At 39.9% G+C, this 22,371-nt stretch overlaps 1 protein-coding gene across 28 annotated transcripts in view; it reads right to left on the bottom strand.

The window, feature by feature from the left end:
* The window catches only part of SERGEF (secretion regulating guanine nucleotide exchange factor), a 156,821-nt gene that overhangs the window by 62,681 nt on the left and 71,769 nt on the right, over positions 1–22,371 (bottom strand). For 26 of the 28 annotated variants that reach the window (XR_010473090.1, XR_010473082.1, XR_010473081.1 and 23 more), the window contains one exon: positions 4,683–4,719. The exons of the other annotated variants lie outside the window; for them this stretch is intronic. Coding sequence is in view for 9 of the 26 variants with exons in the window: in XM_065065251.1 (XP_064921323.1) it covers positions 4,683–4,719 (37 nt within the window). In the remaining 17 variants the exon portion in view is untranslated. Of the gene's footprint in view, positions 1–4,682; positions 4,720–22,371 lie in introns of those variants that run through there. 28 annotated transcript variants of the gene reach the window in all.

Here is a 22,371-nt window from a genome sequence, read left to right as displayed (position 1 = left end):
AGGATGCGTATCACCAGGTCCCTAAGTTTGGGATCACTTTGATTGCATTTATTTTCCAGCTCAATTGCTACATTCTATCAGCATAAGAACATAATGAGCAAATTGTAACAAATCATGGAATAGTAATAATACTAATAATTTTACTGCTCCTCTAACACTACTACAAACTTTAGTTCAGAGCATTTGAAGCACAACCTGCCATTTGAGCAGGGAGATGTTTTGTCCCAATTTCCTCTACTATTCTTCCATTCAATTCAGTATTGCTGATTACTCTCCAACGGGATGAACTGCAGCTTCAGAGGGATATGAATGCCCATGCTGTGATATTTACAGCAGTGGTCGCACCTGAGCTACAGAAAAGACAGAATCTTGAAACATACCACACGTTCTAAAATACAGCAAACAAAAAAGGCAACAGGAGACAAATCTAACCCTTTTCTGGAAGGCCCTGTTATTTAGCAAAAAGTTGTAAAGTGTTTTTTTAAATGTTGTATGAAAATGCTGCTGCATTGAACACACTGAAATGGAGCTCAATGTGATAAGACAGGGACTTATCTCCTCATACGTCAATTGTGCTTCCACGGGCAAAAGATGCTTATGATTGGGTGGCCAGCTTGGGCATTTGGGGCTTGTGGGGTTTTTTTCAGTGTGTTGTTTTTTCATTTGATTCGGGTTTTGTAACGTTAGTTACACAGTGCCCTCTCTACTACCATTACTCACGGGCAAAAAGCAATGCTAAGTAGCTAACTTGAAAAGAAAAGAAGTCCAGAGGAGACAGAGACAAGTGTCAGGGGAGTAACTGCACAGTGACATAAAGCCCAACATCCGGTGAACGCTGGTGCACGATCCTCACCTGCACCCTCAGTGCCCCTGTGGGGGGGTCACTGCACAGTGGTACCAAAACTGGGATTTGGGGAGCATCTCGTTGAAGGAGGTTTTAAATTCACCACGCAAAAACATAACACAGCCCTGAGCAGAAGTCAGAATTCACCACGCTGACTATGAAGGTGCAAGGAATAGCCATTTGGACTACTTGTCCAAGCACTTTTCCCCTTCAAAACACCATACCAGAAGATATTTACTTGAGAGGTCTATGTCCTTCTCTTCCAAGCACACAAAAACATTTGAAATGGCCAAGTTACCCATCACATAAGCAGAAGAATCACCAATCAGATTTTGTGTCAGCCACTGCACTGCTGTAGGCTTGCACAGACCAGCTAAGAAATAACTGCTTGTAAACATGCAGTGAAGGGAACCCAAATTCCCCTTCGAAGGTTGCTTTAAAGATGGACTTTAATTGACACTGAGAAGCTTTTAAAACTGTTTTTAAACAAGTACTTCTCCCTACACATCCCTCCAGCATCTTTCTTTCAGAAGATCCTTATTGGTTTATACAGGTTGAGTGAATGGCTAAAAGCAAGATCAAAAAGAGTTATTATGCTTTTCCAAGGTTTGGGGGAGCCAGACTATAGAAGGGGCATCCTTGTAAGGATTTTTTGTTGTTGTTTTTTTTTTACTACTTCAAGAAGGCTTGAATAAAATTTCTGAGTTTCTATTAAAATAAGCCATTTGGATTTGGAGGCTCTTCAAAGCATCATGTCCAGTGTCCTGTGGTTGCAGCACAGTCAAGACATGCAAACATTTTATAACAACTCTGCTTCTGCATACTCAATATTGCTTGATTATTTAAGTTGTAACATTGCATGAGCTGCATGTGGCATGCTAAGTGTTCTCTTCAAGGATAACTATTCTGTTTTTAAAAAAAGGAGGATCAAAGTCTACCTGGGGAGCAGGTACAAACTTGATAAGAGCCTTTGCCATAAATATAATTTTAAATCACATGCTTTTTAGGGTAAGAATCAAACCTCCTTACTTTCTCAGCATTGAAAACACTATAGACTCCAAGCCTGGAAAAATTCAGTTTTGTCACAGTGATTTAGCTTAATTATGTATTTCAGTCACCCAAAGATTCTGTCTTAAAATCACAAAATTCAGTGCGACACAGCACAGCTACCACACTTGGGTTGAAAAGCCAGCCTTGGTTGTTCTCAATACGGACATACACAGTTTACAGTGTTGGAAGATGGTTTTCAGATGTGAGATGTTATCCAACATTTATATTAAATAACTATTCCTTTTTTTCCAATCAAAAATAGGCTGCCTCCCATGACAATTAATCTTTGATTGAGATTAAAAGCACAAGGTTTTTTCTTATTAGGCAAGGATTTTAATTTTCAAGTGAAAGCTCATACCAACATGAAAATTATTATAGTATTTGCAAATTTTAGAATTAGTATCACAGGACAACCCCAAATCACAATGAAAAAAAGTGTTTTCACCAACAGCTGGAAGTGAGAATGTTTACATTTTTTCATGTACTAATTATTACTTTAAGTATAGAAACATCGGTATATTTGGAGACATCTCACACCTCCTTTTCCCTTATATGAAACATTTACCTCATGATCAACTAAAAAGTGAATTTCTTCCAATTTACCCGTGCAAAAGGAGTCTGTGCCATCACAGTGAACAGCCAAATTTTGCACTGACTTCAGTAGAAGAAAACAAGAGAATTCAAATAACTGAACCGTACAAATGGATGCAGACTATAAAAACTAACATGAAAAAAACTAACTGCTTGCTAGCCCTACAAATCAGTTTGTATCATCAGCAAGATGATTGGAACACAACTTCAGCATTTGTGAAGTGACTCATAAGTCTAGCCTCTCTGTCTTAAAAATGTTTCTATCTAAAAGATGATGCAACAAAAAAAAGCACAAATACATTTGTACATAAAACCAGAAGTGGTAAATTGAATTGTTAAAGACTTGCTTTTCTGTTTACCTTTCAGACTGAAATAGCTCAAGCTCGATATAAGAGTCAATCACTCAAGCATTTACCAATTAAGAAAGAACTGATGATACAGTTGTCCTAAATAAACTCTGCTCGAATGATAAGTTATTAGAAAATTGTACAATCAATCAGACCTATTTGCAGAAATCTGTGTGATATCTTTAAGGAGTATAACAGTTGACAGCTTTGAATGAAGAGTGACTGGAGAAACCCTACCACAAAATGTTCTAAAAAGTCAACCTTTAAAAGCACATGTTAAAATTAATTTCAGGCATAAAATGTATCATAGTTCTTCAGTTAAAAAAAAAAAAAAATAGGTAACATCACATCTCTGTTGCCTTAAAATAAAGTCAACTAGCTTCCAGCAATGATAATTTTCCCATTGAACTCGATCAGTGTAGCATACAGCTTAGACTGGCATATGATGTACATTACACATTTAAAGGTCTTAGTTTGCTGTAACTTACTTCTAGAATTTCTTTCTCCTGCCCATTTTTTTTTCCCCAGATTTCTGCCTAGAAGGCTTAAAAGGACAGAAGGAGAGAGAAGGTTGTTCAAACCCAATGCTTTGCTTTCATGCACACTGGAGGAATCTGCTTTTACTTTTACTTCACTTTTACACACTTTTACTTCATCAGTTCAGCAAGAGACACAAAGCGATTGTTCAGATTGCTCTTCAGTCAACATTCAGAAGCACCAGTTTAACAATACGGGTATGTGAACACTGAACAAGTAGGGAGAAACTAAATGGAGAATCTTTTCTTAAAGCCAGCTATCAATTAAGCAGAACCCAACAAGTTTGCTACAAGGTTTAATTGTCGAAGGATAATAAGAAAATATACTACAGCATATATGGAAATATACTACATATACAGAACACCATCTCTGTGGCTACTTAATGAAACTGATAGGACATAAAATGCAGACTGGATGCCAAATAGCTTGTTTCTCCACACCTGTCATATCACACTCAAGAAAATCAAGGAAATTCTTCACATAACATCTCAACACATCAGTCATGGCAATCAAAAATGTCTATGTGGATGGAGTGCTGGACTGAAACTTAGAAGACTGTTTAATTTCCAGCTCTTATTAGCATAGAATTCCTTTCTTCATCTGTCTCAACTTGTCTGTTAAATGGGGATAATTATGCTGACCTCCTTTATAAAGCACCTGAAAATCTACAGTTTAAAATGTTGTTAAACATGTCATTGTAAATAGCATCAATGGTATCAAACTCCAGTTGTCAACTCCTCACATGAAAGCAAAAATCTAATTGTTCCTGGAATTAATACACAAAATTCAATTTTTCCACTGACATTAGCATCCTAGTACTTTCATCATTATAACAACAGCTGCATTATACTAAGATGCACTAGAAAACCTGACTACCATTGACTGACATTTTGAAGATTCTCTAAGCTCGAAACAACAAAAGACCCAGGATTTTTTCTTTTCATTGGAAATTTCTATGTTAAACAAAGATACGTTTGACCAGCTTCAAAGCTTAGATGCTATTCTGAGTCTACAGCTTGAATTGTTGCAATAGCTCCATTCTAAAACAGGCCGTAGCACTTTGCAAATGTATTTTGCTGTTAGATCCATCAACCCCTCTCTGCTTACAGGGGCTGGTCAACAAGGGCACCTTTTCAACATCACCACTTATGCTACCAGTGTCTCTTCTTCTTTCCCCTAGATCTATATGTTCTTTTCCTCCTTTCAGCTGCACACAATGCCCTTAATCACTCAGTATGTTTGATATGCATATTTTTCTTTCATCTCGTGCTACTTAAGGGTGAGAGGATTTGATATAAAATATAAGTACTTACCAACTACTGCCAGATTATGCTCTGAGCCACACGCAATCTGAAAAAGACATAAGAATGAATAAAGAGAACCCGCTTACCACTAGAAAGACAACCACAATTATGACAGGAAATTAAAAATTAACCTGAAACAAACAACTGCAATTTGTAGGATGCAAAATCAAGGTTGAAGTGCTCTGACTTTTAAATGAAATTTCATTTGTAGTCTCACTTAGGGGCTTGATGGCAGGGGGGGTATGTATGTTTGTTTTGTTAATGAACACGCATTTTCTTTTCAAAATGCAGTCACCCCTGACATTTCAGTTTTTAGGAGCAAGGCTGGCCACGATTCTGAAAAAAATGAAATCACACCCTTGACAAGATGCACTTGATGCAGCAAGACCATTCGAGGGCACAGAGCAAATGCAGGTTAAATCTTTGCAAGATCAGGGCCACAGAGACACATCTGGGAATCAAAAGAGTGATGAAAATCTAAATTTCTCTCATCTCTGCTGTATTACCAGATGATCCCTATGGTAAGTGTACAGGCTCAGTGTGATGAACCTAAAGTGATATGATCCCTATGGTAATTTGTCTAGAATGGATTAAAAATACCATAGAACTCAACTCTTCTATTAGCATCAGGCTGGTTTAATTTTTAAAAGATGCCAAAGTAAAGAAACCAATGCAAACATTTTCTCACAAGCTCATTAGTGACGGAAATCACTTATGAATTTCTTTTCAAAGCAAACCCATATTCAGGCTATATTTTTTTTTTCTTTGCAGCTGTTTTGAACACGTCAGATGTTTAAGTTGCTTTAGCATATATCACCTAGTACCACTCAGTAAGCTTTCACAAGTTCTTCAGAAACAAGGGTAACACAAGCACTGACAGCAGCCTGCTGCTCTACTGCAAGGGCCTGTCTCTCCCATTGAATTATTTTGCAACGTCGCTGCTGGCATGATTAATTGTCTGATATAACGCACACATCATCTTACACAAGGTTACTCTGCTGAGTGCCCTAAATTTCACATTTGACACACAAGCAATCCCCTCAAAATCCTGTAACCAGTTCATTGTCTTACACCTAGTTGTCAATTACACGTACTACTGAGCTGCATAAAATAAGCACATTCTTCTGCTTCTTAAAAGTACATTTGCAATGATAAAAATAAAAAACACAAATATATTTTTTTTAAAAGTCCATACCATCAAAATTTTATATGGTTTGTGCATGCATAACTTTATAGTTTTCACAGAGAAACGGCTGCAATCATCTCAACATCTGCATAACATAAAACCATAGAAGTTTACAAAACAGTCCTTGTACCCAGCTCACTGTGCTTGGCCATTTACCAGAGAACAGATACCCAAAGCTGATGCACACACCAGCTGGAGCAATTGTGTTACAAACAACCACTGCAATCACTACTGCTCACCATGTACCTGCACCACAACTGTGACATGAAAACAGCTGGTCAATAACATCCTAATGCAACAATGGTAAAGATGACAAAACAGGCTCTTTAGGACAGAGGTGCTCTGCCAAGACATTAAAGCACTTAGGAAAACAGGGCAAGAAAAATAATTCAAGTCACAGCCTACTCTGGGATGGACTCATCTTCAGAAAAATCAAGATGCAGCAGCAGGGAAAGCAATACCTTTGCAAGGGCACTGGCGGGGCTGCATCTTCTATTTCACAATATTGCAGACAGGCTAAGCTTTAAGCCCTGACTGCTCAAATGCATAAATCATCGCCATGACCTGTATCATTGTCCTCGCCACACATCAGAGCCCTGCACAGGAGCAGGGCTGGTTGCTAATGCAAATTCAGTGGTTAACGCTCTGCAGCAATGCTTCTCGAGTTTAAAGGTTGGCGCCATGGAAACAAGATCCACACACGGAAAAACACACAACGGCTTTCTAGCAAAAAACAAATTCTGCATCTTCACCAAGTGCTGAAAGTTGGATATACTGAAGCTGCTGCTAATAAAATAAATTTTATGTGAGGTGTGAATAATCCTACCTCAGCTACTTCCCTAGGAAATACACTAACACAGGCACTGATTCAAAAGCATTGGTACAAAAGAACTGCTCAGGCTGGTGGCTCGTAATTGCTGCCAGGATCCCCCTCAGAAACACTACATTTAAAAAGGAAAAAAAGAAAGCACACACACCCAAACAAGGTGTTGTTTAGAATGTAACACATCTCCTGACAAAGAAGCATTTTTTTCCTATATCTGATAGCAGCAGCTACAGAAACGGCAAGCCAGATAAAAGAATACCGGTGACCTCAAAAAGCTCTGCACCCTACTCACACAGCGGTTACCCTGCCCACCACGCAGAGCCACCCACTAGCCAGCTCATCTGCTTGTAAGGGCGTCAGCCAAACGGCAGTGGGTACAACCAGACCAGGAGCTGCCATATTACGCAGACCCAGCAGCTCTGGGGAGCTGCCCCCACGGGTGCCACTCGTGGCCAACACGTAGTGCAGATCTACTCGCTGCAGCTCTGGAGCCTGATGGGGTAAAAGCTACTGCAAAGCACAAATTACAAGTGCTGCTGCACCTCTTTGGGGTGGGTAAAAGCCACCCCAGTGGAAGTGTTAGCTTTGCCAACGATGACTGAAATCAAGCAAAACAGCAATCTGCTGAAGGCAATGCCCTGGATTCACGTGCGACAGCCCAGAGCAAGGACGGCGCACGCCGCGTACCAGCAGCAGTTCTGCACTCCAAAGAATTTGCTGGATTGAGAGCACGAGGTTCACCACTTCTGCCTTATTGCCACGTGTCACCACCTGACAACACAGACTTTGTAGGAACCCCCAAATAAAAAAGGCCCTTAAGGGACTTACTCAGCATCTGTGCTGCTTGCTACAGGCTACACCGTCCAGCCGCAGGGTTCCTGCTGGCCTGCACACCTCTGACTGCAGAGCTCAGAAGGACCACAGCACCGAGGTGAAGCAAGGTTGCCTCTGCTTCATAAGCAGTGCTGCCTTGCAGGTATTTCATAACATCTTTTTTACAGTAAGCTTTAAAATGTGACACCTCCTTTTCTTCATGACTCCCCACAATAGGCAACAATCAGCAAAGAACACATAATTTGCTGGTACAATTACAGACAGGGCAGAGAACGGCATTGCTAAACAGATGTTTTATGCTTACATTAGATGTAATAAGCTCTGCAGTCAGTGCAGGTCACTTGGAGAAGCCTGGTATTTACTGCAGCAACCATCATTTTCTGGCTACTTCTCTTCTGTCCCCACCCCCAACGTGCTGCAGAGAAATTAAATTCCAACAGACATCTATCTGCGTGCTCCCAGTGGATAAGTATGTTCAAGGGTACTTATAAACACACAAGAATGCTTTCTAATGGGGCAATATTTTTACATTCTGTTTTAATTGAAGAAGAAAAATCACTAATCTTAAAGACAAATCAGAGCAACTGCTAGTGAGTGAAGTATTCTGTGAGCCTAAAGAAACATGAGCCCCCACGCAGAAACAATTCATATTAAAGTTTCTGCTCTGTTTAGAGGAAAATTTGAGAATAGTTTTGCAAGGATATTGTGATCTCTATATAAATGATCTCAAAGCACTTTACGAATGCCTGTGAGACAGGAAAAGAATGCTTAGGGACCATTTTGCTCAGAACTCATTTACCTTATTATCCATGTCCTTTCAACCATACATAAATTGTTTGTTTCTTCCCTTAAATTGTGTGTTAGCAAGCTGTTTTCTACCTGGTGACGGCTGCAGTTCAGATCCATCCATCCAGGTTTAACACATGTGGTGGGAAGCAGCCAAGGGCCCAGCATTTTATTAATCATAAATAGTCAGGGCATAAGCTGCATGAATGGTGAGGAAAGATTTTAGCAAAGCAACCACTAACACCGGGCAAAACACCAACATCTTTCTGCAGCCTGCAGATGTGCCTGTGGCCCACACCTAACAAAAATTAATCGATTGAATGTAAAAGCAGTGGGTTGTACAAGATAGATAAAGTTAAGATTAAAATATTTTTATATATTTAAAATATGTGAAGTATGAAAAAAATTAAAAACATGCTTAATATGTATTATATATCCATTCACAGATATGTGTGTGTATATATATAAGAAAATCTGTGCTTACATAATATATGTATGCATATTAGGAAGAGAAGGTTATCAGAAGGTGTTATCGGGGAAGACGGTTCAGAGGAGAGTTTAGGGTAAATACAGAGCACCTCCCTCTATTCCTCTGCGATAGAGATCTTTCTGAAGAACAGCAATCCCTCCTCTTGCTCCCCTACAGTCCTATCAGGTAAGAAAGTGCTGTTCTCTCCTTTGTAGACAGTAAATAAACATATACAGAATAAAACTCATGAGGATATTTAGACATACGATCTCCCATTGATCCAAAAAGTAATTAAGAGACAAATATCTTTTGCCAACTATCCCCTAAGGGACTTCCAAGCACTATAATGGAAGAAGTCTGACAAAGCCTATAAAAATACAAGTTTTAAGCTAGTACCTTGGCCACAAGGCTATTATTTCTTTTCCTTCTGTACTCCCATGGCTCAGACTGAGGATCTGTTGTGCAACCCATCAGGAAAAAGACTGAGTCACAACTGAGGCAAAGCAGCCCAGTGCTGAGGGGACAGGACAGCACAGGGGGTTGCAAGGAAGAGGCACGGAGAGCTGGACTCACAAGGGTGATTGCAGAATGAAAATTCATAAGTATCTGAACATCAGAGTACTTAGCTAGAACAGCAAAAGGACCTCAACGCCATTTATTTTTGGTTTACTGCACTATGAGTTCAGGTTAATTCCCTACAGCGCAATTACTTTCCAAAACATTCAAGGATATAGAGGCCTCCATCACTTCTTAAAGCACTTAAGTACTTTCACCCAGGACTTTGTATTTGCCTTTAGCCATAGAATCTCATGTCTTTTGACAAAATTCACTGTAAGGAGATTGCCAGGGCCAGAAGATGGCAAAGTTTATTCCTTCTGGGATCATAAGTCCTAAAAGAAGGAGACAAGGTGATTGAGAGACTGCAGATCAAAGCTTACGTAAGACAGAGGAATCTGCTCTCCTAGAGCTGTTCTTCCATGCCCTTGATTAATGTATCATAACAATGATTTGTACTGTTTGACACACTCTGCCCAACTACATCTGTATGCAGAACTCTTCTGGTAATGAAAAAATAAAATAAAAATAAAAGGAATTTAATTAGCAAAGCTGTCCTGCTTCCAATGGTCCTTCACTGGGAACTCTCTGTTCCTCTTCTAGATCATTTGACTCCTGATTGAAAAGAAAGCAGCTTGCTAACCTAGTCTCATTGCTTGGCAAGCACAAGCCTAAGTAGTCTTTAAAGCAACACGTTAGTAGCAAACCAGTACAACTGCACCAAGAACAGCACATTGAATCTGTTCTGAGCCATTGGCTGCATCAGTTGAAAAGTGAGAGGCCCAATGTCCTACAGATCACAGGACATTTCCATTTTTCATCAAGCTAATAACCTAAACTTCTACTGAAAGTGGATTTTTTGTTGTGTGATTGGCTTTTTAGTTTGTATGTAGTTTTATTTTACACTATAGCAAAAAAATTGACAACAGAATTTAAACTGAAGTCTGTGTACTAAGGCCTGGACAAAAACATTCCTCCTTGAGACACACTGGACCAAAAAGCTCATGTGCCATGTATGTGGGCCTGTGCAAGCATGGAGAAGGAGATGAAGCACTAAGACATTGACAGGATGCAGTAAGCTTCCAAAAGAGAGATTTTACAGCTCTCTATAGCTTCCAGAGTTATGATCTATGCCTTCCCTGCCTGAAAAGAACCCCAAGCCTGCCTCACTTGTAGCACAAGACACAAGATGCATTTTCCCCATGCAGCATCTCCCTCGCTTCTCCACACACCATTTCAGCATCCCTTCTCCAATCATTCAATATCCTGACCTGCCAGTTGCCTTACAGCCACCAGAAAGCCAGCTGGCCAACTCCAAGATCTTGCCTTTACACCCTCTGTACCATAACTAGCACATATACAAGTCTTTGCACGCATTCCCTCTCTATGGCAGTGACCATACATGAGAAACTGCTACGCTACCCACCCCCTGTCTGAGCAGCACAATTCAGGAGCGGCTTCTCGTGGATGACAGGGTGCAGTCGCACTTCTCCAGTTCAGCTGGTGCAGCGTGGGCCTCGGGTGCTTGCAGTAGATGGAAACAGCTGTAATTTCAAAGCAACAAGAAACCTCCTCCAGAAAAACACCACCACCAAAAAAAACAACCAACCAAAACAAAACACACACAAACAAACAAAAAAACCCCACACACCAAAAACCAAGCAGTCTTTTAATATCAGGTAGGAAGTACCACAACCACATAATGCTATCATTAAAGAGTCAGGCATAGGGGATGGAAATAAAAGGAGGAAAGAAAAGCTACTTTTTAAAGCAGCCAGCATTTCCACGGAAGGTTTACATCACAACAGCCCATGTGCACCCACAAAATCTACTCGCAAGACAAGCGTGGTGACATTGAAAAACTTAGATTTCTACCGTTTGCGTCAAACTGAGGCTGACTGGCTGGCCCAAGTAAGATCCATGTCCACCAACAAAATATCCTCATCATCAGATGACTCTAGCACAGCACAAAAGTTGCTGAGATCCCAGTAAGAAAACCCAGTGAGATTAGGTTTGAGTATAGAATGACAAGAATGTAGCCAAGACAAGGGTGATAAAAATCTTCACAAGTCAGCAAGGTCAGCTGGCTCTTCTCCATTGCCTGAAGATTTTCCAATTAGTTCTTATATCCTTCTTCAGCTCCCTTCCCTTCCTTGGGGTTCAGAAAGCATTAGCATCTTTCATTCCAGGAAAATCACGCTCTGTCACTTTCATATCCCTCAGCCTCACTAGTCTGTCAAAATTTTCAATTTCTGCAATCAAGACCTGAGCCACAACCCAATTTTTGATTATCCTTTCATCCTTTATAAAAAGAACCAAGTCATGGTCATTCAATCCCAGCTGGTTTCCTGTAACAGGATCCTTCCTCAGTATTTTGTGAAAATTAAGATTAAAGTATCCCTTCTGATTGATAAAGAAATTGTCAATAACATCAGCCCTGACTGTTAATGTGTACGTACTCCCAAGCATACGTCTGTGCAGTGTAAATCCCACAAGGCCAAATCCTCACTAACATTACAGATATCTCTATCCACATCCAAATACAAACTAGATGAACATGGACTTCAGCAGATGCACAGTTTTTACCCAAGGGAACTTCTTCACCATTTTTCTTAAAATGATTTTGATTTAGGTTGTTTCATTCACAATTCCCAGCTCCTTACCGTCTCAGTGCCTCTCTTTCCTAAGTTAAATTAGAAGCACTAAGATGAATACCTTCCAAACTATTTAGGCTGGCTTTGGGGACTACAACTAGTTTGCTCTTCATTTGAGGCCAGCAACAAACACCGCTTGGACAGAAGAAATGAAATGAAATGAAAATCAAAACCACAGAAATAAAAGTTTCAAAGCCTCATTATACACTCATCTGACTACTATCAACGCACACATCCTTACCATCAGATTATTCTGATGTTTTCAGGTCAAGAATTGTAGCTTGTAGCACGCCAAAAACCTTGGGTGCCTGTCGTTTCTTCCTATGCTATTTTACACACAAACAGCAACAAGAAAAATATTCATTATAGCATTAAAATGTCATCATTACCTATCTGAAAGTGCTAATTTCTAGTACCGTGAACTTAATGAAATAAATACTTCTATTAAACAATGATTGCAGGCAAACATTCTGTTGAAGTACATATCATCGTTACCCAACATTTTATAGGCTTAGAATAAAAGTCATGACAGCACATATTATTTGGCAACAAAACATCAAATTCTACTTAAACAACTATTCCCAAGGTCCTTTTGTGGATGCATAACTGCAGTTCTAAGTTTTTCAAAATAATCTGGGCTTCACATCTCTTTCCTTGTGGCAAAACAGTCCATCATTTTTAATCCACTTGGAATAATTCCTAGAATATTCAGTGAAGCTGGAGAGAATCAGAGTAATCAAAAGTATACATTATGGGAACTTGGCTCTCCCCTAACCATGGTGTTATTACAATTCTTCTACATAAAAAAAAATAACACAGAGAACTCGGCGTATACAGCCTACAAGATTATACAACAGCACAAGCCTTGTGTTTTTGTAGAACTGGAAGGAAAAAACAGCACTGCTTATAAAGTTCATACCCTCTAACAGCTGACTGTCTGGCAATTCTGCTTGGATATTGCGAAGAGGCAGACACTGTTCTTGAAGGAGGTAAGTGCTGATGGCGTGGCCATGGCCGCGCTGCCTCAAGCCAGAAGCCTTCACCTGCTGAGCCCTGTCCAGCCACATGTCCCAGAGGGAACTGGCCCCACCGATGTGAGCTCTGACTTTGCTGACTCTCTATAATTCTTCTTTTTCTATCTTGTGGTTTTTTTTAAAACCCACTTACAGTATTTTTCTTCTTTCACATGCTCTTCACCTCCACTATCCTTCGTTAAAAATTGCATCCAAAACACCCGGCAGTATTGTCAGAAGAATATTATCAATAATGTCATTAAGGAATACTACTCCTATTGCAAAGTGCAGAGGCTTTTTTTGCTTCTTCCAGCAATGCATCCAAGTTTATGATAGAATTTTGAATGTCTCAGTTCTTCTTCACCCAGCATTAGGATGTGGGAAGACTAATTTTCAGAGAAATTACTCAATGTTCAAGGAAGCTGTCATGCACTAACTGGATTGACCTTTCATTTCACTGCTAGCCCTGTTGACCGCTGCAAGCACTACTCTTGCATAAACTGGCAGTTCATAAATACACTATCACTGAAGAGAAGAAAAATGCTGCTTGATCTCCAAAATATTTTATATCCTTCGAAAGAAATAAGCAGGTTACTGAAAGCACAGAACCACTACTGTGTAATATCACTTGAGGCATCCCTCATTGGTACCAATGCCTTTGGGAAACATTATTCAAGATAACTATTAGCTGTTCAAGAATGCAAATCTTTGCCTCATTTCCAGCACAACCCTCACTGTCTCTCTTTCTCCCACATAAATGCACTTAAAAATGTTATCAACCTAATTTGCGCTGAAAAGAACACTAGCACATTAAGAACTCCTCCTAAAATATGACAAAATAAACATCAGAGGAAAAAAACACACGTTTTCCATACACTAATGACCTCAACTTGAGGACAGAATCTTCTTGGTTCATTTACTTTCCAGCAGAGCTGCAGGCATGCAGCTTCCGTAAGGGTTAGCCTTGTAGAAAAACATCAAGCCATGAATTTTGCTGACTGTCCGATCCTTTACCTCTCCAAATAAATGGTGCTTATGCCTTTAGGGTGTCATGTAACTCTGCTCTTCAGTGTTGGATTCTCTCTTTCTGCAGCACTTGGTAACAGTACAGCACCCTGCAGCAAGCTTGCTGGAAATAAATAAAATGTAAACTTGCTAAGAGTCCAACACAAAGATGAATAGAAAAGTTTTTTTGGGAAAGTAAGGATATCATTTGTAAGGACTCAAACAGAGACAGTCTTAATGTCAGTCACAAAGGAAGAATTAGGAAAATAAACATGCCTGAAGTGACTCTACAAGTGACTCTACTCTATAAAAAGGCATTTTTATTAAAAAGCAGAATTATCATAAAGTCTTCAAAGTTCTAACTTGAACTTTTTTAAATAAAATTATAGCCAGGGTGCATTCTCCCAAAAAACCATCCATTTGTCAAGAAAACAGCTGTAGGACGAGAGCAGACAGAAGAAAAAGTCACAGAGGCTGGGTGCTGCTCCACTGGAGCGAGGTCAGCGCACGTCTGCTCTCTCGGAGGCTGGTCCGTGCACTGCGGCTGGACCACGCCAGGCGAGCCGGCAGCCCACCAAAGGACCTCCATCTGTTCTCATTCAGGAGAAGCATTCATTCATCTCAGCTGAGTTCTTCTTTAAAACCACACATTCATTTCAGTTTATTTTGACCTAGCAGCTGCCTAATTACAAGGCATTTCTCTTATGCACCATCTCTCTTGCACAATATGCACTCCTTTCAGTCTTCACTACCTTCGAGGCACAATTCTTTCACACCAGTACTAGCACATCAGTTTCAAACCACCTTTTCTTCTTTTCTCCATGAACACATCAGGCTGCTCAACTCCAAAGGCCTTCAGTCTTGCCAGCAGAGCAAATGCTGCAGGGGCGGAGTAAGCCGAGAGATGTGTCCCACCTCACGTGCCAAAGGATGCACTGACCGGTCATTTAATTCACACTGTGGAACAATTTTTCTTTTGACCCATTTTTAAACATGACAACTTTTTTTCAGTTTGAAACAATGATGCAGATACTATAACCATCACAATACCATTCAAGCCTAACTGTGAAAAGAGTGGTTTCACAAGACCAGCTAAATGCATACTAATTTATCCACAGAACTTGTCAATACATGCTGTGAACACACTTGCAAGAAAATAAAAAGAGTACAACCTTTTCTCCCCAAAAACTCACACAATAACACTCTCTGTTTAGTAATCCATGACTGGCAGTGGATATCACCCAACATCAATCATCAGGGAACTGCTGGAGAGAGTCCAGCGTAGGGCAACAAAGATGATTAAGGGAGTGGAGGATCTCCCTTATGAAGAAAGGCTGAGGGAGCTGGGTCTCTTTAAGCCTGGAGGAGACTGAGGGGTGACCTCCTTAATGTTTATAAATACATAAAGGGTGAGTGTCACAAGGATGGAGCCAGGCTCTTCTCGGTGACAACCAAGGATAGAACAAGGGGCAATGGGCTCAAACTGGAACACAAGAGGTTCCACTTAAATTTGAGAAGAAACTTCTTCTCAGTAAAGGTGACAGACACTGGAACAGGCTGCCCAGGGGGGTTGTGGAGTCTCCTTCTCTGGAGACATTCAAAACCCACCTGGATGCCTTCCTGTGCAACCTCACCTAGGCGTTCCTGCTCCAGCAGGGGGATTGGACTAGATGATCTTCTGAGGTCCCTTCCAATCCCAAACATACTGTGATACTGTGATACCTTCCGGAATTAAAAAAAAAAAAAGGCAAAAAAAAAAAAGCTTTAATAGAACAAATTTTGAAAAGCTTTCATTGCTCACATCCACTTGCACACTGACTGCAAATGCGTGTAATCTATGATGCGGCAATTCTCACTTGTTTGTTTGAGAAGAGGTCTTATTTTCAACCTAGTGGAATATCTTGCTCTATTTGTGTTGAAGACATCACACACATTATTGAAAACTGCCCACAAAGGAAGTAGGATGGATAGTGGAAGTCTTGCAATGTGAATTCATTTAAAGTTCTTGAAATTAAGGGATTGTGAATGAATCAAACGTCCAGAAGAAGCTAATAAAACTTGGTAAATGGGCAAGACTGAAACAGATAAAATTTATTGTGGTCAGGTACAGCATAATAAATCTTTCTGGATGCCAAAAGTAATAATTTAGACTGTTCACATATACAGATAGATTCTAAATTACGTGGAACCTCTCGGGGGAACTATCCAGCATCACTGCAGATGACTCACCAGAAATATCTGTTCAATATGTAACAGCAACCCAAAACCCAAGAAATTAGACCGCTTTAAAGAGGGAGACGGTATTGTCATCTTTTCACAGACCAATTATATCTTGCAGTTTCATGCTGATACTCTCAGGAAAAAGGGGCAAGTACCCATCAAAAGAAAGACCAAAAGTCTTCACCTAACAAAAGTAACAAGAACATATAAAAAAAAGCCCAAATCCTGCTGAAGACCCAGTTATTTATTCCTCAAAACAGTGGAAACTAATAGCAGAGCATCGATATTTCAAAATCAAGCCTTATACAATGTGCTAGTTAGGAGCAGCCTATATGACTATTCCTAGTAGTAGCAAAATTACTCCTCTTCATTCCAGGAAGACCCCGTCAGTTCAGCTCCCTACAGCCCCACCTAGCAGCCCAATTCCACATGTCCATCAGGTTTTCACACTGCTAGAACCGAGGAAATTCTGCTAAGAAGGCTCCACAGCACTGTGCCTGAACCAATGCTGTACTCTAGAGTATCCTGGAGTGGAATAAGCAGCAAGGGGCTGATGTTCCTTTACTAGGGATGACATCTATATCTGTATTACTTTGTTTGGTTTGTTTGTTTTGAAAAAAAAGGCAAAACTCCCCTCTTTCATTATAAGACATCTTACTTTTCCAAAGGAACTACACAAGAGCTGATTTGCTTTGCACAAGAAGCATTACGGATCTTACTGAAATATTAAAAGCTACCATGATATCCAATGAAGATGAGACAATTGCAGGTCTGTTAGTTTTCTAATGTGAAGAAAACATCTCTCTCGAACAGACGCTGTTTCATACAAGATATTTTGATTTAGATAATTCCAGCTATTAAACAAACAAAAAACACAAACAAAAAAACCCCAAACACCACAGAACCCAAGCCATCAAGCATCCCAAAACTGCCCATTAGTTTGATTACTCTCATTGTATATCTTCTCGCTCACTCATGTTGTGAACCCATCATATCTATTCCTCCTTTAATCAACAGAAATCAAGATAGGTCTCATCAAACAGAGGCTAGATTACATTCCTTCCGTATTCCAGCATAAGGTTTTGGTTTTTCTCCAGTGTTTCAATCTTTTTCATAGGTTTCAGGCTGTTTCTTCTTACTGTTCTTGAATTGTTTAAATCAATCCCATACTGGACACAGCATAAAAGAAGCATAGGCTGATCCCAGCATACCTTCCTAACAAGCACTTGCCTCAATAATAGAATTAACCCTTTGGGCCACACCGCAATGCCACAAATCAAATTCTGATGACGTCCAGCCCAGCTCTCACACCTTTCAAAGATGCTCCTGCCTGACCAGAGGCAAATCCCTCCTCCTGTCACTCCCACCTGCATTCCTCCTGCCAGTACGTCTGACCCCACACTTGGCAAAGCTGACCTGCCTGCTGTCTGCCCTCCCAAACTAGACAAACAGGCCAGATTTTTTGGTTTTTTAATACTAGTAACTCCACTGCGAACACACATATTTGATAAAGACTTCAATTTACAGTGATATTTATAGGACCTCTTGCAGCCAGTTTGTAATTTTTTTAATGGCTTTTTCATTTTGTAGGGTTTGTTATTGTCATTTTGTATCATTATAATTTCCTGATCAGAATGGCATACACTGTCTAGCCAACTGCCTGACAGAAATCCAAGTATATTACAGCTGCATTTGAAAATATAACTGTTACATATGCATTTGACATGGATACATTTATCAAACTTTCATCTCATAAAAATTAGGTATCACATTAGTTTGACAAGATGTATTTTCCATACCCACATACTCACTGCGAGCAACTATATTGTTATCCTTTAAACCTTTAAACCTTTATTGATCAAAATTCATGTCAGCCGTGCCATTATTTTGGCCACACAAATACCAGGCTGACAGGCCTATAATTATTTGAGTCATCTTGTTCAACCTTTTAAAATATTGGCAGGGCATTGTCTTTCAACCAGTCTTCTGAAACTCCCCTGACATTCTCGAAGAAAAAAATCAGTGTCAACAACCTAGAGAGCGCTTTGGCCATCGCTCTTAAAACTCTGATATGGAAAAGTTTCAGCCTTGATTTTAAAAGCTGCTGGTACAGAGAAGGGAATATCATCACTGTACAATACTTCAGCTTTTTCCTCAAATACAAAATAGAAATTATTACTAATTTAAAATTTGCTTTGCCAGGGTTTGTTGTTTTGCCAATAGACATATTTAAGATGTCTCAGTATTGACAGTGCATAGTCTCCTCTATTTGTTTTTGAGAGCAAACTCACCCGCATTGTCGCACGTCTTTTCCCATCCCTATTAGATGGAGCTGGTCATCCTGCCATGCGGTTACTCTTGGCAGCTGCAGTCAGTGCATTGTGCTCTGTTTCAGGGGAGTGGAGAGGATTTCCCACCTGCTGGACACCCCTTAAGACCTTTTATTTCCAACTTGTTAATGACTGAGGAACGGGTAATGCAGTTTTTAATATAAAATGTCTTTTTCAGTCCTGTAAGTCTACTCAATTTTTCCTAAATAAATTGTAGCCATAGATGTTCATGTTGCAACCACACAGCTTTTTCCATAAGGTTTAGCACTGAATTATCTTGTTGCATCGTGGCTTAAATGAGAGTATTTTATTCTTTGACGCAGACTACAAGGAAACTGGCTGACCTAAACAAGGTGGGGAGGGCAGAGATGCTGCCAGTGACTTCCTGCATTAATTCATCTTTCTTCCTGCTACTCAATAAGATTACAACACTCCCACATGCACAGAAGTCAGGCTCCCATCCTCCTGCTCTATAAATCACATTTTCCCTTTTATTCTCACAGGGTGGCTCTGTAACAGCACACAGGAATCATCAACACAAACAACACAAATTTTAAAATATTCACTTCATAATATTTACTTATTATAAAAAAGAATCAATACTTTAAAAAAAACTCCTGAAGACAGGGACATATCCTTTAATTAATATATCTAGAGAGTCACTGTGAAATAAACTGATCAGAAATCCCTTTACAAGACCTGTTTTCAGCTTCATCTGATACAACAGTCTATGCCACTAGACAGAATACAAAACGATAGGAATTCTGAAGAAGGAAATTTCAACATCTTTTATTAAAGCAGCAGCATTTTTTGCAACAGATGAACACTACTACAGGTTAAAGTCAGCAGCTCACCAGACTTCTCCCCTAATTACAAACCACACCCAACTCTCACGCATTTGTAATTCAAAGTGGCAGCCCCTCTTTAGATGAAGGTCAAGAGGCAGCACTTCTCCCTATTTCAGAACCTTTCGGAAATCTGGTGGACTCATTTAACCTGAAGTGACGTATACGGCCCAGCTAAGAACAATAAGGAAACCCCTTCCGGCATATTCTCAAACCTGATTAAACTGTCACCATCACTGCGTGACAGCTAAAACCTACTTCATCTGCCTTGAGTTCTTGGGCCATCAACTTCAGAAGCGCTTTACTCTCACAATGAAGGTCACTGTGTGTGAAAGATTGAGAACTACAGTTCAAGCATCTTGAGAAGGAGGTGAAGTGTACGTACTCATGCCTATACACGAAGCTTACACACTGGCTAATACCATAAGCGTAGGAATTTGACAGTAGCTGAAGTTTTTGCCATTCTGACTTGAGTGCTCTCTGGCCAATGTGCGTTCCTAGACGGTTCCTAGACCGTTAGCTTGCGATTGTAATCCCTTCAACACCCACTGGTGCACACAGGCTCTAACGTCGACTCCTTTGGTCAGTCTTTCCCGTATCTGCTCTACAGATAAGCTACTTCTGAATGGAGGTGGCATCTGTATGGCACGGCTGCCCTGTTACTACCATTTCAAATAACAATGGGAATTGAAGCATGTCGCTTCCAGTGATGCCAAACACATTTAACCACTGCAGTCAGGAAGCAGAGAAAAAGAACAACGTCTGATATTCTAACTATTTCAATATAGTGGAATATCATCTTCTGTAGCAGATTTCACCTCAAAAATATCTGAAATGTTCCAAAGTACACAGTATCACTCAATTCCAACTACCTGGCCAAAAAATCCCCTGGAATGGCAGTTTTAAGCAACTTGCCATTTCAACCTAATGCTGAAACACTGTGGTACTTACCGGATAAGGGAGAGCTTAGTTAGTCACAATACCTTTAGAACCACAGAATGTGAAAAATATTTGGATAAAATAGCTTCCTCTTATTTTTAATGTTATATTATCCAAGAAAAGTCTATCTCTGAGTGAATTCCTATTACATTTTAATACATTCATTTCTTTTCAAATCCCTACACCTTTGTCTTCTTTGCATACAGCATACAACTATTTTTGGTACAGAATGCCTGAAACCTTTTTTTTTTCTTTTTCTTCAAAGTTTGCCTCTCTTTCCAGTTTCTCAAAAGAGTATTTTGCAGGACTTCTGCTGGAGATGGAAGAAATCCATTCCAGAGCTCAGATGGTCAAAATATTCTGTAACTCAGCTGTTGGGCATCACTCAACATACGTGCTGGAAGATCCTGGCCATTCATTCATTGCTGAATTCTTCACATCACTTGTGTGAGGCGAAACAGAGAATCCGCAAATTCCACACAGACAAAACAATCTCTACCACACACATTCATGTGTTTTCTTTTTTTTTTTTCTGAACTGCTTTTCTTTTTTCCATTCATTCTCTCCTTTCACCTCTGCAGTCTCCTACTTACTCTTCTTTCCGTGTGCACGCACAGGCATTCTGACATAAAAGGCACCTTCCATTCCTTACAATGACTGCAGCCCACAAGTAAAAACTGCTAAGCTAAGCTGTTGTGGAAAAAAGATCTAATAAATGAGCAAATTATGTGTCTGTGTGTGCTTCAGATCACTTGTAAGTGAAAATAAGGAGTAAAACGTTCTGCAGACTTTCCTGGTTGACTTTACTCTGTAGTCTGCAAGGGTAAAAAAGACATCCTAAAACTAAAAGGGAAGAAGGACTGAAAGTAAAGGGGAGAGCAAAGTCTCTCTTTTTCCCTCCCACCTTGGAAAATTATCAGGTTTTTTAATACTTCAAACATATTGTTTCCCCATTTTTGTTTTTTTTTCCCCCACATCCCCAATTCCTTATTAAAAACCAACAAATCTCGTATGCAGGAGAAAAAAGACTACAACTGCTAATTTACCCATATAGAAGAACATATTTAGCATATCCTTAAATTTATCATTATTAGGCACACATATAAGCCCATACTTAGAAGCTAAGTTTCTATTTTGGACCTTCCTGACTACAGAAGGCACTGCTAATTTTAACACAAGCAGAAATAAGAACAAGCTCAAGAACTATGTTGCACCTTCATTCTGGTTTTGTTAAAAACAAGACCAGTTCTCTTTCAGTGAATTTTCCTTTCAGGTAAGTTCTTCTAAGTATCTCCTAAGTAAGTGCACTTTTCTTCTAAGTAACTGCATGCTTTTTGGACACTGCGCTCCAAAGCTGAGAAGGTGACCAATGGAAAGCAGAAGAAGCTCATGTTTAGAATTGTTACTACGGTAACCAAGGTTAACTGATAACGGGACATATTTGCAAGGATGGGCGGACAGAACAGATGACTAAAACTGACCAACTGAGTATTCCATCCCATACACGTCATATACCCTATAAAAGAGGGACATCACGAGGGTGTCTTGCTCTCTTCGACCATGGCTGGCATCTGAAGAGGACCCTGCCACCTGAGCCTGTGATCCAAGGCCTGAGACCCTGCATCCCTGAATCCAGCTCCGGTTTGCTTTGAAGCCCTGCACAGGACTTGCGGGTGCCTGCCCTGCAGCTGCTGGAGCCACGCCAGCTCCCAGCTCTGTCACCACTGGAGGCACACCAGATTGGTTTTGTATACTTTGTATCATTTTCTCTATTTATTAGTAGCATTAGTAAAGCCTTTAAAACCTTTCCAACTTGAAGACTCTCTTCCTTCCTCCTTATCACTTTTTCCTATTTAAGGGGAATGTGAGTGAGGGATTAACAGAGAGTGTCTGCCATGGTTTATTCTCACCTTGCAATTAAACCTTGACAATCTTTAAAAAGAATAAATTCAGTATATGACTGTGATCTACAGAGTGCAGAAATTATGCTTCTTAAAATAATTTTTAAATGAATGATTTATCCATATGCTTTTCTA

The sequence above is a fragment of the Columba livia genome, chromosome 5, assembly GCF_036013475.1.
Source record: "Columba livia isolate bColLiv1 breed racing homer chromosome 5, bColLiv1.pat.W.v2, whole genome shotgun sequence".
Classification (NCBI taxonomy): domain Eukaryota; kingdom Metazoa; phylum Chordata; class Aves; order Columbiformes; family Columbidae; genus Columba; species Columba livia.
This window is presented reverse-complemented; position numbering and strand designations above follow the sequence as displayed.